We start from the raw sequence: 15,157 nt of genomic DNA, 5'->3' as shown, positions 1-15,157 counted from the left end.
TAGCATAGCTGCTAACTGCAAAGAGTAACTGAGGAATATACAGGGGCATATACAAATAAATGTACAAATTAGATGATTCTGTGCATAAATACACAGGCAAGTTTTTTATAATAAAAAAATCTGAAGACAAAAATGGGTTAGGGGGTGCAAATCCACGGGTTAGGGGGCGCAAATCCACGGGTTAGGGGGTGCAAATTACTTGCCTTGCCCCGGGTGCTGACAACCCACGCTACGCCACTGACCCAATGCATAAACAGCAACAACCCGGCAACCCTCGCTTGTGACTCTTGAGATGCAGCCCTGGGATTGTGAAGGGTTTTCCTATGTGCAGTTTCTCTTCCAAAGTCCACGCTGTTTCTGCAATGGATTAACAGTCTGGAGACCTGTGGGGGAAAGAAAAAGAAAGCAGAAGAAGGCCAGGAAGCCTTTGATGTCCCTGTAATCTTGAAGTCAGGGATAGGGAACCTGTGGTCCGGCTGGCTGAGCTGTAAACAGAAATGGAACTCTTGCTGCCTGTTTTTTTCCATGGTCGGCGGCAGAGGGAGGGTGGACACTTAGCGCATCTCCAAAAAAAACAACAACAGGCAATGCATCACACATACAAAGACAGGAAGAGGAAAGTGATTTACATAACATTTGCATATGCTAATAATCACTGTACTGTAATTGAAATAGAAATAGGCAACACCATAATGGAGAAGACTGGCTAGGTGACCTATGTGCCTGCCTGTCCAGCAGCTAACTGGGGGCTAGCCAAGAATCCATTCGCTTTGGACTACAACTACCATGATGCTCTGCTGTTGGGCCTGCTGACTGGAGCTGATGGGAGTTGTAGTCCAAAACAGCTGCAGGGCACCACTTTCAAAGTCCCTTTAAATTAGGGGCAGGCAACCTAAGGCCCGGGGGCTGGATGTGGCCCAATCGCCTTCTCATTCCGGCCCACGAAAGGTCCGGGAATCAGCCCACCACATGGTCTGAGGGATGGTGGATTGGCCCATGGCTGAAAAAAGCTGCTGAAAGATTAAATGTTTGCTCTCCTTGTACCTGGTTGGAAAAAAGGACTGGTTTTTCAATAATTACAGGGAAGTCTAAGACTGCAGCAACAGGAAAATAATTTAATTCCTTGAAGTCCTTTTTCTTCCCCGTACTTTTTTGCACCCAAAGAGGATATATATATATATATATATATATATATATATATATATATATAATAAACAGCATTAAAAACAGTTTAAAACAAATTAAATTTACTACTAAATTGTTTTTATTGGTGTATTTTCATTTGCTTTGATAACGTCTGGCACAGGATAGGTGGTAACAACAACAACATCATTGTCATCATCAATATCATCATCATCACCATCATCATCATCAACAACAACAACAGCTGTAACTTCTTGGGACAACAAACGATATTAAGCTGACTCTGGAAGTGAGGTTATTTTATTCAGCACATGATTTGTGATAGAGAAGAAGACCGGCTGGGTTCTAAGAACTGATCCAGTCCTGTCTGTTGTAATGACCAATACTTTTTAAAAAGTACAAGTTAAAAAAGGGCAATTCATCTCTTCTATTCCAAGTCAGGGTGGGTAAATACTGTGTGTCAATTTCTCTCTCTCTCTCTCTCTCTCTGTTTCTCGTTTTTCCATATGAGAAGTTCAGTTCACATTTCTACATCAGATTGCAAATTTCTTTTTTCTTTTTCAATCCTCATGAAAATTCTAGTGTGCATTTTTTTTAGTGTACACATTTTGGTGTGCAACTTGACCTAATATGCACATTTTTGCAAAGCATATTTCCCTTAACATTTATATTAACATCCCTAATATAATGCATTTTTTCATGTTATTTTCACTTAAATATCCATTTTATGCATACTTTAGTATATGCATTTTGGTACACGTTACTTGGCTGGAGAACTGCATTGCATCATTCAGAGAATGCGAATTTTGAAGGATGGCTGTGTTTTGTTTTGCTTATTGTTTTGAAAAATGCAAATTAGCTAGATTCACCTTTAAATTTGAACTGAACCAAATCTCTGCTCCCTAATTCTTTTCTCCCTCTTTTTCTTTTTTTAAGATTTTCCTTTATTACTCACAAGTATATCTTTACATCATAACTTTACATCTTACAATTATACATATTCCTGTTTTCAGAGTATGTTCATAATTATTATTATCATAGATCGACAAGTATTACTGTACACAAAAAAAGAAAAACATGTAATCTTAAAACCATAATATTCCTCATAAATGAATAACTTCCCGTCTCTTCCATTTTGTACTAATAAACTTATTGCCTTATTTGTCCATTGTCTTTTTATTTATAATATTTTCTTATCTATCGGTTTTCCTTTTAAATTTGTTATCCACAGAAACTACTCAAAGGCCGTTACCGTTTTCAGATTGCAGCAATTACTCTTCAAGTATTCCTTAAAACAATTCCAATTTGAGACAAACTCCTGTTTGGATTTATCTTTGATTCTTTCTGATAAGTAGTCTAACTCCGCATACTCTGTTAGCTTTTGTAACCAATCAGATCTGGTGGGTACACATCTGCTTTTCCAATGTGTAGCTATGTGGTGGCATACAGAAAGATTTTCCTTGTTTTTGGGGGGGATATCCAAACCAGTAATACCCAATAAGAATAATTCTGGGATTTTTTTAAATATTCACTTTCAACATTATTTTTAGTTCCAGATAAATATCATTCCATAATGGTTTAATCCCCCTGCATGTCCACCACGTATATAATGTATTTCTGCCAGGTTCTCCACATTTCCAACAGTTATTATACATCTTAGCAAGTTTACAAGGTGTCAAGTGCCAAAGGTAGAAACTGCTCCCATGAGATGCAAACAGGAGCCTCCTGTGGATTAATGTAGAGAAAAATAGTGTGATGCTTAAAATACTGACATTAAACTAAATATATGAAAATTATATCCCGGTCAACTGTTAATAATTTAGGCTACAACCTAAATTTCCCTGGGAGTTACCTCCATTAAATACAGAAGGACTTAAGGAAACATTGTAGGTTTTCACTGTTAATGTCCAAGGGTTACAATAGTAATATATCCATTTAATTAAAAAAAATACTAGAGAGCAAAAAGCTAGTGTCAGTTAAATTAGAGTCTTTAAAAATAATAACCATATCAAGTTGAACCAAAATACTGGAAAAATGTTTTAAGACATGGAATCTAATATATTTAAAATGCATATATAGCTGATCAAAATATAATCTCTCTTTCCAATGGTGCAAGTTCAGAAAAAAACTGTCTATTAATATTGCCTAATTCTAAATATCATGATACTTTTAACTTCAAAGAAGATCTATCCCTTAAGCTCTTAGTCAAGCATATTCTGTGGAAAAAATAGCACCCTCTCGCCCATTCCTGTACACTGCGTTTTAAAAACTGTAATAGAAGGAGTTTCAGGACTTCATTTAATCGTTATGCATTTAGATTTTCATTTCCCTCAGTTCAGTTTGATTTTGCTACTGAAGAAAGGTTAGTAATGTACAGAACTGTCCTGTCTGCATTTTCTCGGAAACAAATCCCACATTTCTGCAAATTACTAAATGACCCTCAATGATGAGGGCTAGAAGATTGGTTCATTTTAAACAGAACCTGCAGTTCTCAAGGTGCAGCTAAATGTGAAGGCAACCCAACCTCTTCCAAGCCATCACCTTGATGGCCAGCCGAACTTTGTGGATGACAAAGTTCCAGAGCGAGGGATGATGCTGACGGGGTATTCTGAAATCACGCTGGTCTCCATGCCCAGCACAAATGAACCCTCTACCGCTCATGGATCACACTTTGTCTCCCTTGCCCTCAACTTCATATGCTCTGAAAGTAGCAAGAAGCCTCAACAGCTTTACAAATAGCTCCAAGGTTCGGGGAAGTGTATGGCTGAACCCTCCATGCCTCCAAAATTCCTTCTCTCCTGTCATTTTTGCTTCTGGAAGAGGGGCAGGGGAGTCTTCTGATGGCCACCAGGAGAAAAATGACTGAGGAGGTGATTTAGGGGCAGAGCAAGAATTCGGTACACCCTCCCAACTGCCCACGTTGCACTTAACACCAAACCCCCCCCATTCCATCCACTTAGTAAGGAAGTTGTTCGGTGAATGACCCAACTCTTAACACATGCTGGGGATCAAAGTTTCTGTTGAAAAGAAAACAAGGCCCTATAATGACTCTCAATAAGCTGCGGCAGTCTGAGTTTCCAAAGCTTTGCACCCTGCAGCGTGGCTTCAGACATAAAGGCAATGCTCAATGCTCATCTGGGCCTTCCTTGTAGCTGAGTGGTAGGGCATCTGCTTTGCATGCCAGAAGGTCCCTGGTTCAATTCCTGGCATCTCCAGGTAGGGCTGGGAATTCCTGCTGCCTAAAATCCAAAAGAGCTTCTTCCAGCCATTGTAGGCAATAAGAGATATTGGTCTATGTCAGTTCTAGTCAGTTCTTCATTTTTCCCAATCGTAAATTTGGTTATCCACATTTCTTAAGCAATTTGTGTATTTTATTTAAAAAAAGAAATCATGAAAATTCTTCAGCATTTTAAAGTGAATTTCTCCTAATAATCACACTTTTATGCTGTTTTGACTAATGGATATGTTGTTGCTAGGAATTTATCCTAATATAATGAATCATTGTGTGCTAATGTATCACATTGTCTGCTAAATATATTTTCACTAATATATCAATTCTAAAGCACACTTTCCCATAACATATGCTTTAAAAAAACAAAAAAAAACCACCATTGGTTGGGAAACCCCATTGCAAAATTCAGATAAGTGTGGCATTTGAAGGATGGCTGAGTTTCGGTTCTCATATTGTTTTGGAGAGTGCAAATTTAATTGAACTATATTTAAATGTCTTTTACTTTTCTTTCTTTATTGCATTTCCATCCCACTTTTCCCCTCCAAGGTTCAACCCCTCCCAATCTTATCTACACAACAACCCTGGGAGGTTGACCGAGTGGGGATTTGAACCCTGGTCTGTTTCCCAGGTCCTAGTCCTACACTCCAACCACTGCACCACGCTGGTGCAAATGGAATAAAAATCCTCTCCCATCCCTAGGAGACAACCCTGAGCTTGATGGACCAACATTCTGACTCAGCAATAAGGAAGCTCTCTGTGTTTTTCAGGTGCCTTTCATTCCTTACCTGCCTCGGCTCAGATGACCTCCTGGCCTTCTCCTTGCGGCCTCTCTCTGTTCTGGAAGCATCGCAGGGAAGTGCGCGATGACCCCCTTTGGCGGGCGCGCAGGTACTCACGGTAGTTGCGCGTCAGCAAGGTGTAGAGGAAGGGGTTGATGCAGCTGTTCCCGTAAGTCAAGCAAGTCACCAGGTGGTTGATGGAGATCTCTGTGTGGACGGGCAGGCGGGCAGCCTGCTGGCAGTAAAGAGGCAGGAGCTGCCAGACCCAGAAGGGCAAATAGCAAGCCCAAAAGGCCAGGACAATGACGAGGATGAGGAGGAAGACCCGGTTCTTTGGAGAGCGGCCCAACCCGCCGCGCGTCTGCGACACCCAATAAGTCCTGGCCAAGCGCCAGTAGAGGGACCCGATGATGATGCCGGGAGCCACGATGCTGGTGCTGAACAGGACGCTCAGGTAGACCCTGTACTGCTCCTCACTCCAGGTTGGGGAGCAGAGACGCCGGACGGGCACGCCGTCCCCCACCGCCCGCTCCTCCTGGTGGATCATCACCATCATGGGCAAGGCCAGGGCAAAGGACAGGAGCCAGATGGCCAGGGCCAGAGGTTGCCGGCAGCGTCGCGCACGCCTTGCGGCCTGGAAGGGGTGGGCCACGGCAGCGTAGCGCTCACAGCTCATCAGGGTGAGCAGGAAGATGCTGGCATGCATGGTGAGGAGGTCCAGGCTGAGGAGGACCCGGCAGCCGGCCTCGCCGAAAAGCCAGTCCTTCACCAGCCCGTTGTGGACAATGAAGGGGGCCGTCGACAGGTACAGCAGGTCGGCCAAGGCCAGGTTGACCAAGTGGACACGGAGCGAGGAAGCTGAGGGTGATGCCCGCACCACGGCCAAGGCGTAGAGGTTTCCCGCCACACCAGTGGCACACATGAGGCTCAGCACAGCTCCCAGGGCTGCGGCTGACTCACCTCCCTCCGACACAGTCCCGTTGCCCAAGGGCACCCACAATGAAAGATTGGTTGTTGGTGGGTCCATGGGGAGAGGACCAAGCGTAGGGTGTCCAGGAGAACTTCTTAACATCCCCCTGGGCCTTCAGAGAAAGCGAGAAAGCAGGACCTTGCTCTTTTCTGACCTACCTACTTATTGTCTTAGCTGCACATCTGTCTGTCTTCCAGGCTGTCTCTGTGTCCAATTTGTCTACCTATTTTTCTTCCACTTACTTCTGATCCTCCGAGAAAGAGAGAGGAGTTGATCTGAGTGTGCAAAAGTTTTTCTGTGGGGGTTCAGCTCCCCAAAGACCTCTCTTCTGTGCGGTGCACACGGTCTCTGCTCCGCATCCGGACATGAAGGGCTTTTTGTTCCTCGCCTTGTTCCTCCGCTCAGTGTGTCCAAAGCTCAGCGGTGGCACAAGGTCTCCAGAGTGTGCGAGGAGTATCTCTGAGTGTCTGTCTGGGGCTGCGAAGAATTCTCTTCTCCTGCATTCCTCGCACCCTGCTAGTGTTGGTATGTTGGGGTCGAACCTTGACCCGGCCCCACACGGGGAGCACAGCTCTCGGCTTCTGTCTGAACTGAAGAACCTGTTTATTTCATCCTTGGGGTGGAATTCTGACAGCGTGTCAGCAGAAGGGACTGCGAGGCGGGCGATGGGACAACGTACGGGGGTCCGATTGGTCCGGAGTTTGGAACAGTAAGAATCGCCACCTCCTTTTTCTCCCCCACACCAAACAGGCAGACACCCAGGGTCCAGCTCCCTGCTGGCATCGTCATGCAGCTTACCATGGAATGATGCCAACCAGGAGAGAGAGAGCGAAAAAAAATAACCAAGAGATAGAAAGACAGAAGGAGACTGTATGGATCAATGGACAAAAGAAACTCATAAATGCAAAAGCAGAGAGAGAGAGAGAGAGAGAGAGAGAGAGAGAGAGAGAGAGAGAGAGAGAGATGGGAAGAAAATGAGCAGGCAAGACAGGGACAACCAGACCCACCTCTTGTTCATCATCAGTTTATTTATATAGACCACTTTTCCAGAAAAATTGTGTTCACAACATACCAACTGAACAATAATAAATACACTTAATTTGTATCTACAAATATATATGAATCATATGTATATATAGGACTATAAATACAGAAATCCATGCAACATGATATAAAACATTACATAAAACAATAAAAAGGTGTAGCCTAACTTACCAGCTTAGTACTAAACAGGAGAAAGAATGTCCATCACAAAAATAAACTTGATAGCACAATGGGTACCTCAGTTTTCAGACATAATCCATTCCGGAAGACTGTCCGAGTTCCAAAACGTTCAAAAACTGAAAACTCAGTACCGAAGCCGCATGGCATGTTCAACTTCCGAGGAGAGTTAAAAAACCAAAGCATTTTCTTCCGGGTTTACGGCTTTCGAAAACCGAGGTATCACTGTATACAAAATGGAGGGTTGGGAGCAGGTCACTCTCCCCAAAGGATCTCTCCCTGCATCAAGGTAAGTGGCTGGGAACAGATGGCCTTTCTGTATTATTAACAATGGATTTTCATTTCTACCTCTAATTCATAGTCCCACCCATAAAATAAATATTTTTGACCTTCTTTTGCCTGCCTATTTTAAGAGAACTTAGGGATTAGCAATTCAGCCAGGGTCTACTTTGTCATAGATGTCATACTTTCTTGTCCTTTCCTCCCCAAAACGCTTTGTTTTGATTTATGGAATAAGGATGTTTTGTTCACCATCATGAAATAGGGAGAACTTCAACAACAAGTCCTCAACATAGTAGAATGCCTTATTATTGATTTGCTACTTAAACATATTTCAGACTTCTCTTTCAGCTTATCAGGAGCCCCACTCTTCACCATGCATAAAGGCTGTCAAAGTGAGAAGATGAGCTGTGGTTTTTAGATCCCTGAATATCCACCAAGTAAGCCTTCACCAACCTGGTGAAGGTTATGTAACCCCTACGAGCAGATAGTGGGGCCCATGGGGCTGCAGGAGAGGAAGGAAAAGTCCTGTTGCATGAGATGCCTGTTCCACCGGTGGATAGACACTGTTGGATGTTACCTACGGTCTGAATTTTCTGGCTGCTAATGTAACTTATGATTTATGATTGTGTAAATCACCTGGTATGTGTTATGCCCTAAAAGGAAGGCTGCAGTAAGTACTGCAGTTATTAAAATTGTGCATATGGAAGCAATAGGATGACTAAAACCCTATTCTTCTTGGAATAAAAATTGTCCAGACCAAAAATATGGTTCCAAAGCTTTACTAACAGAACTTGTTCCAAAACAGACTTACAACAATTAGGATACATCCAAATAGTTGCCTAAAATCATGTGCTTGTCCAAGCATAGGCAGAACATCTTAAAAATATAAAATTACTTCAAACAGAACTGAAAGCAAAGTTCTTTCTCTCCACACAGACTCCATTCAACCTGACTGTATTCTCTCCAGAAGAAACACCATTAGCACATCCTTCGTCTTTGGTGGCTTGAGAACAAAGACTTGGCTCACACAAAATGGTGATTTGCAACTGAATACCCCTCTCATGTGATTTAAGTTAAACACCACATGAGAGAGTAGCAGAGATACATTCTCAGTTAATTATCCCTTTATTAGGAACTCAGAGAGTCTCACTTAGCTTCAGTGGAGTTTTCTAAGGTCCCTTTAGCCATACACATACAGCGTTATTTCCCTTTTCAATGTACAATTAAACAGTTATACTTAATAAGTGTATGTGTGTGTGTGTCACTGAACATTTATGCAATTTGACCTTTAATCAGGCTTTATTCTCTGAAACAGGAATGACCTTTATTCTCTGAAACAGGGACACGTGTCTATTAGCCCTATTCTTATGCCCAGAATCACTGCCTGATTCTGCTTCTCTTACTTTCACATTGTTGCAGATTGTTAAAGACTGTACCGCTTAATTCAGGCATAGGGAACCTTTGACCCAATAGATGGTGTTGACTTACAACACTCAACAACACTGAGGGTTGGCCCAAGCAGCCAGGCTGATTGGGGTTGATGGGAGGTCTGATCTAACATATGCTATATCCATTTACTCTGCAATAAGCTGTGCTCAACTAAAAGGGTGTGGGTTCCTTTTGTTTAATGATATACTGGGGAAATGTTACTGGTCTGCAATATAGCTAATATGTCAATTTCTGTTTCTCTCCATTTCTCATTTTCCCAATCATAAATTTGATTTTCCACATTTCCACATCAGTTTGTGGTGTGTTTATTTTTTATTTTTATTTTTTAAGTTCTCATGAAATTTCATAAGCAAATATGCATTTTTGCATTCAATCTTGCCTAATATGCACATTCCCCCCCAAAGCTATTTCCTTAATATAATAGAAATACCTCAACAGTTGCAATGTGTGAAAAGCTTTTCTGTATGTTGCATGATGCTTTAGTGCTCATGTGCAGGCATACACATGCTTTTGCATGACAGGCAAGACACACGCACAAGCACACGCCAAACAGATTCAGAGATTTAACTTCTAGAGATTCTGCAGAGGCAGCTGAACCCTGAAGAATGACATCTGTATTGTCTCCAGTGTACGAAATCCCTACACTGTGATATCCTTCTTGATTGATATTCTTCTTTATTTTATGGGAAATCATCTTAAAGGGTTTTACCTTAACCAAAAGGTGAACAATAATTGTTTTTTAACAACCACATGTGACCTTTTTTTTGCAGGAAACCAATCTGATTAAAAATCCATTTATGGGGACTGCAGAGTATTTATAAACAAGGATGCAAGCAGAAGATTCAATTGAATGCTATCGCAAAGTCTTTAACTTTGGTTAAAATCACAGTTTGTACTGTGTTTTCATCTTCAGGTACAAACAGTGCATTAATGTATGGATTTACTACACTAGAGACAATACAGATAGTAATTTTGCCATGGAAGGCAATGACTAACAGCCTAGTACTAAACAGATTTTCCATGGAATTTTCAGTCTGTTTTGCTGCCCTTTCTCTGCATTCGGGCACCCCCACTGGCAGAGTCAGTATTCAAGCCTTCTGTGTTTACTGGTGTTGGGGAGAGAAGAGAGGCTGAACTCGGATGTCTTCCAGGACTTCTGCTCTGGAAGAACGCTCTGAGCAATTTTCAGGAAAAATCCCACTGAGATGAAAGGAAAGGCAACAGCAAAAGAAAGTCCCAGCTCCCGTGCACAAGCACATTTGCTGACTCCCCACCTCCTGACTCATCCAGATTGCCCACATGCAATTGCCATCCACCATCCAGAAGGCTTCACCTGTTGAATTTATGCCTGCTACATCAAGAAGTCTCCAGCAGAAAATAATAATAGGGGAGGAGTTATGCTTCTAATAACAAAGCACTTTGGACATACTCACAGTAATGCCCCTCAATGTTATTACACCCTATATATATGTTATATCACTCACACACACACACACTCACACACATATATATATTCACATGTCATCATCGTGGGAATTATAAAATATAGCAGCAAAGGATTCTGGGAGTTTGGTTCAGTGTAGAGCTAAGAACCTCAAGGACCGCCTCTTTCCATATAAACCTATCTGGACCCTGAGATCATCTTCTGAGGTCCTTCCTCGTGTGCCTCCTCCTTGAGAGGTCCAAATGGTGGCAACATGAGAACGAGCCTTCTCTGCAGTGGCTCCCCCTCTATGGAATGCCCTCCCCAGCGAAGTTCACCTGGTGCCTTCATTATACACTTTTAGGTGCCAGGCAAAAACGTTCCTTTTTAACCAGAACTTTCATTGATTCGATTGACATCCGGTGCCCTTTTAAAATGTGGTTCTTTGGGGGGGGTGTTATTAAGTTGTTTTTATTTTGATTATATATACTGTGGTTTTATATTTTGATTTTGTTCTGTGAACCGCCCTGAGACCTCTAGGTATATAAATTTTAACAACAACAACAACAACAACTGGTGTGCCATGGCATTCTGGTCTGACCTGTCAAAAGACTTCATTTCTCCTGTGAAGACACTGTATATTTAACAAGGCAATGTCTGTGAGCAGTGCATATGTCTCTTGCTTGTGAACGTGCTATTATACACATGTGAAATGCATGTGCAACCTGAGTGAATCCACAGGCGGTCTTTGCCGAGGTGCCTTTCTGAGCTGTATTTGTACATCATTCTGTCAGACATTTGTGGCTGTGTGGCTTGAATGCGTGTGTTCTTTATCCGCCGAATCTACTGTTCAGAAATGTCTTGTTGTTGCTATTATTATTATTATTATTATTATTATTATTATGGAACGAACATGACTCAATAGACTGCTATCATGTCATGTGCCCCTCTTGAGTGTACCCCTGTTTCATATAATATCTGTACCATTTATGAGGTGCCCTCTCCTCCATTCGTGCTGATGGCAGAGCCTCGCCCCACCCTTCTTCCCCTGCCCTCAGATGTCCCCCATCCACCTTGCCGTCAGTCTCTGCCTTCTCCTACCCTCAACCCCGTCTTAGGCTGGTCACCAGCTTGGCTTGAAAGGAGGTTATTCCTGGCTTGAGTTGTGTGGATTATACTGAGGGAGGGGGGAAGCATATGGAGGGGGATTCCTCGCCAGCAAGCCTCAGCCTCAGCCAAAGCAAACTAGGTTGGCGCTGCTGGGTTTGTCTAACCTTGTGACCCTCCGGCGCGCAAGGTTCCCTGGGAGGGAAATGGCGAATCTAACAGATTCAAGCAAGAAGCCAGGCAGAACCTATCAAGAAGGGTAGTTTGGGCCCTGGGCAGGGCCTGAGTCACAGCTCAAAAACCTATCAAGCCGTAATAGAGAGCCTGAGCTTGTGCAGAGTGCATTTTGCCCATTCACCATCAGTCTGGTCTAGCAGGTGGTGCATCGGGACCAGTGTGTTTCAGCCCTATCCTGCCCTCCATCAAAGGTGGATCACAACAGGAGCCCTATCCTACCCTCCAAGTGTCCCGATTTCCCAGGGACAGACCCAGAATTACAGAAGTCATTCCAGTTTGGGGTTTGATGTCCTGGTTTTCCCTTTTCCTCCCCTCCATATCTCAGAGAACAATTAAAAGTGGTGGGGAGAGCTGTCCCTGCCCCACTCATGTCCTTTTTGGAATAGGAGCCTCTGTGTGTGTGTGTGTGTAGATGCAAAAACAGGGTCCTGTTTATACTGAAAATAAAATACCTGCACCACATGAAGGAAATTGTGACGCTGTCATACAAAGCCCTTCCTATAATTTTGAAGGAAAATGTAACCAATCTCCACTTTAAGTACTTTAATTACAGTGCCTCAGCAGCCAGCAATTTTTAAGGAAACTTGTGGAGTGTTTATTCCTTTATTGTAAACTGAGCCTTACACTGCAAGCCTTTACAGAAGTAAGTCCCACTGTGTTCAAATTTGCAGCCATACATGTAAATTATCATATGCAAGGTTTACTGCTGGTCAGCTCCCAATTCTAGCTCCACCTCTGAGACACTGAGTTTTAAAAACACAAGAAGAGTCTAGCTGGATCAGGCCTAAGGCCCATCTAGTCCAGAATTTTGTTCTTGTAGTAGCCAATCAGATGCCCTTTATGGGAGGGCCAAAAGCAGAAACGAGCTCTTCACCTCCATGCCCTGAGGGATCCATATTCTTAAAATGAAAACGTGGCACGATGCTAAACCTGTTGGCCAGTTTAAGGGACCTGCTATTTTGTGGTTCCTGCTAGAAAAATGGATGTTAAGTCTCTCAGGTTTCATTTTTTGAACCCCACACCCCATTTTGGAGTGTTTAAGCAGCTGGCTTGCATGATTCATCCTCCTCAGTTGTTTTTCATGCTTACAGCTCTCTCTTTTTGGCCCTTCTAGGAGGAAACCATCAAAGGCTGCTCAATTCATAGCGCCAAGTAGACACCTCCCTAAGCATGGTCAGCTACACTTTGGAGCACAAGAAGAGCTCTGTTTGGCCAGGCAAAAGGTATTTCTTGTTCAGAAGCCACAGTGACCAGCCAAATGCCTTCAGGATGCCCTCTCCAAACCCTGGTTGCTCCTCAGCAATGGGCATTCAGTGGCCCTGCACCTGAACATGGATGCACCACATAGCTTCCAATAGCCATGGAAAGATCTATCCTCCATTAATTTGTATAATCCCTCCCCTCTAACAGTGAACCCAGCTGACCAGTGCCAGCAGGACTATAGCCAAAGTGGACCCCTTGAGAAACAAGAGGGTACATTTGGAGAAAACCCAAAGTTTGCAAAACTACCCAAAAAAATCTGGGAGGGAAAAAAACCCCAAGAGGCCACTCAAAAGAGCCATATAAGGAGCAAGCATGCTCAGTGGCCATAGAATATTGAATGTCTTCTTTGGACAAGTGATGGGAAGAGAGGAAGGCTTGAGCAATTTGCAATGCAACATTTTAGCTCCTTTCAGGCGTTACCTGAAGGAGCATCTCCACCCTCATTGTTCAACCTGGACACTGAGGTCCAGCTCTGAGGGCCTTCTGGCGGTTCCCTCACTGCGAGAAGTGAGGTTACAGGGAACCAGGCAGAGGGCCTTCTTGGTAGTGGCACCCGCCCTGTGGAACGCCCTCCCTTCAGATGTCAAGGAAATAAACAACTATCTGACATTTAGAAGACATCTGAAGGCAGCCCTGTTTAGGGAAGTTTTTAATGGCTGATGTTTTAATGTATTTTTAATCTTTCCGTGTCCTGCATCTGCCTCTCTCTAGCCAACGGTAAGGCTGGCCCCAAGAGATCTGAGTATCACATAGCTCCCCTGGTCAGGGCATCAACCTTGTCCAGAGTGCAGACAGACAATAAAAAAATTGGTCTTGAATTGAAATCACTGTGTGGCTCCCTAGTTTACCTACCTAGGATCCTGGGGTTGCACCTAACTTTGGCTGTGTACACACTATACCTTTAAAGCGTATTTGAAGCACGTTTACGCCCCTCAAAGAATTCTGGGAACTTTAGTTTAGGTAAAGGCCTCTGGGAATTACAGTGGTACCTTGGGTTAAGTACTTAATTTGTTCCGGAGGTCTGTTCTTAACCTGAAACTGTTCTTAACCTGAAGCACCACTTTAGCTAATGAGGCCTCCTGCTGCTGCCACGCTGCCGGAGCATGATTTCTGTTCTCATCCTGAAGCAAAGTTCTTAACCCGAGGTACCATTTCTGGGTTAGCGGAGTGTGTAACCTGAAGCGTATGTAACCTGAAGCATATGTAACCAGAGGTACCACTGTATAACTCTGTGAGGGTAAAATACAGGGCCCAGAATTCTTCGAGGGAAAGGATGCACTTCAAAGGTGTAGTGTGCACACAGCCTTTCTATTCAGAGTAAACCCATTGAAATTAATGGACCCACATTAGTAATGCTCAGTAGTTGCAGTGGGCCTATTCTGGGGGTGACTAACACTGGACACGCAGCCTCCTGATTCCCAGTTATCCCCTTCTTGTTCTTGTGAGTTATTTTCCAATATCAGACCTGCGGTGCCTGGCACCTCGCAGAAGGTGTACTTGAGCTACAGGAAAGAAGGAGACATGAACAACTTTCCTGCTTTCTTCCCTTGCCCATTCTCTCTCCACCTGGAAGCCAGACACAGTTTTGGGTTTTTTGAGGGGAGACAGGGGTAGTTGCAGACGGGGGTGGGGAGCAGAGAGAGGGATGCCTAGGGAACAGCTCATGTCATCCCTTGGCCGCCATTTCCCAAACCGGAGCCTGAGGACAGCGGGGGGCTCCCAGCCACCATGCCTGAATTCTGCACCAGTGCCAGCAACTCACAGGAAAAATAAACCGAGAAGGAACAGCAGCACCGGCACCAGATGTGGGGCAAGAAGCCCCAAACCTCCGCTAACAAATACTCAGCTTTAGAAAGACCAGGAATTCTGGATTTCAAACTGGTCCAGCCTTGGGAGGAGCAGGGGGGGTGGACGGGGGACGGGACGATGACGGTAGTAAGCCGCCTGCCTGGTATCATCGTGTTGTAATTTTTTTTATAACACCAACTCAGACCATTGGTCCAACTGGCCAAGTATTGCTGGCAGCTTGCTCCACAGAATTTCAGGCAGGG

General features: G+C 43.7%; 1 protein-coding gene across 1 annotated transcript; it reads right to left on the bottom strand.

Annotated features, from left to right (window-relative positions):
* Positions 1-245: 245 nt before the first annotated feature.
* LOC128400222 (urotensin-2 receptor-like) lies at positions 246-6,714 on the bottom strand. The gene is made up of 2 exons (XM_053362333.1): positions 5,161-6,714; positions 246-383 (listed from the first exon to the last, which is right to left on the bottom strand). Exon 1 carries the CDS (start codon positions 6,224-6,226, stop codon positions 5,171-5,173), a length of 1,056 nt encoding a protein of 351 aa, XP_053218308.1. The 5' UTR covers positions 6,227-6,714; the 3' UTR covers positions 246-383; positions 5,161-5,170.
* Between the last annotated feature and the right edge of the window lie 8,443 nt (positions 6,715-15,157).

The sequence above is a fragment of the Podarcis raffonei genome, chromosome 13 (genome assembly GCF_027172205.1).
Source record: "Podarcis raffonei isolate rPodRaf1 chromosome 13, rPodRaf1.pri, whole genome shotgun sequence".
Taxonomy (NCBI): Eukaryota; Metazoa; Chordata; class Lepidosauria; order Squamata; family Lacertidae; genus Podarcis; species Podarcis raffonei.
The sequence above is the reverse complement of the archived record's forward strand: the minus strand, read 5'-3'. Positions and strand labels throughout refer to the sequence as shown.

Coding starts and splice junctions, on each gene's coding strand:
- LOC128400222 (XM_053362333.1), bottom strand. CDS start 6,226: ATGTTAAGAAGTTCTCCTGGACACCCTACGCTTGGTCCTCTCCCCATG.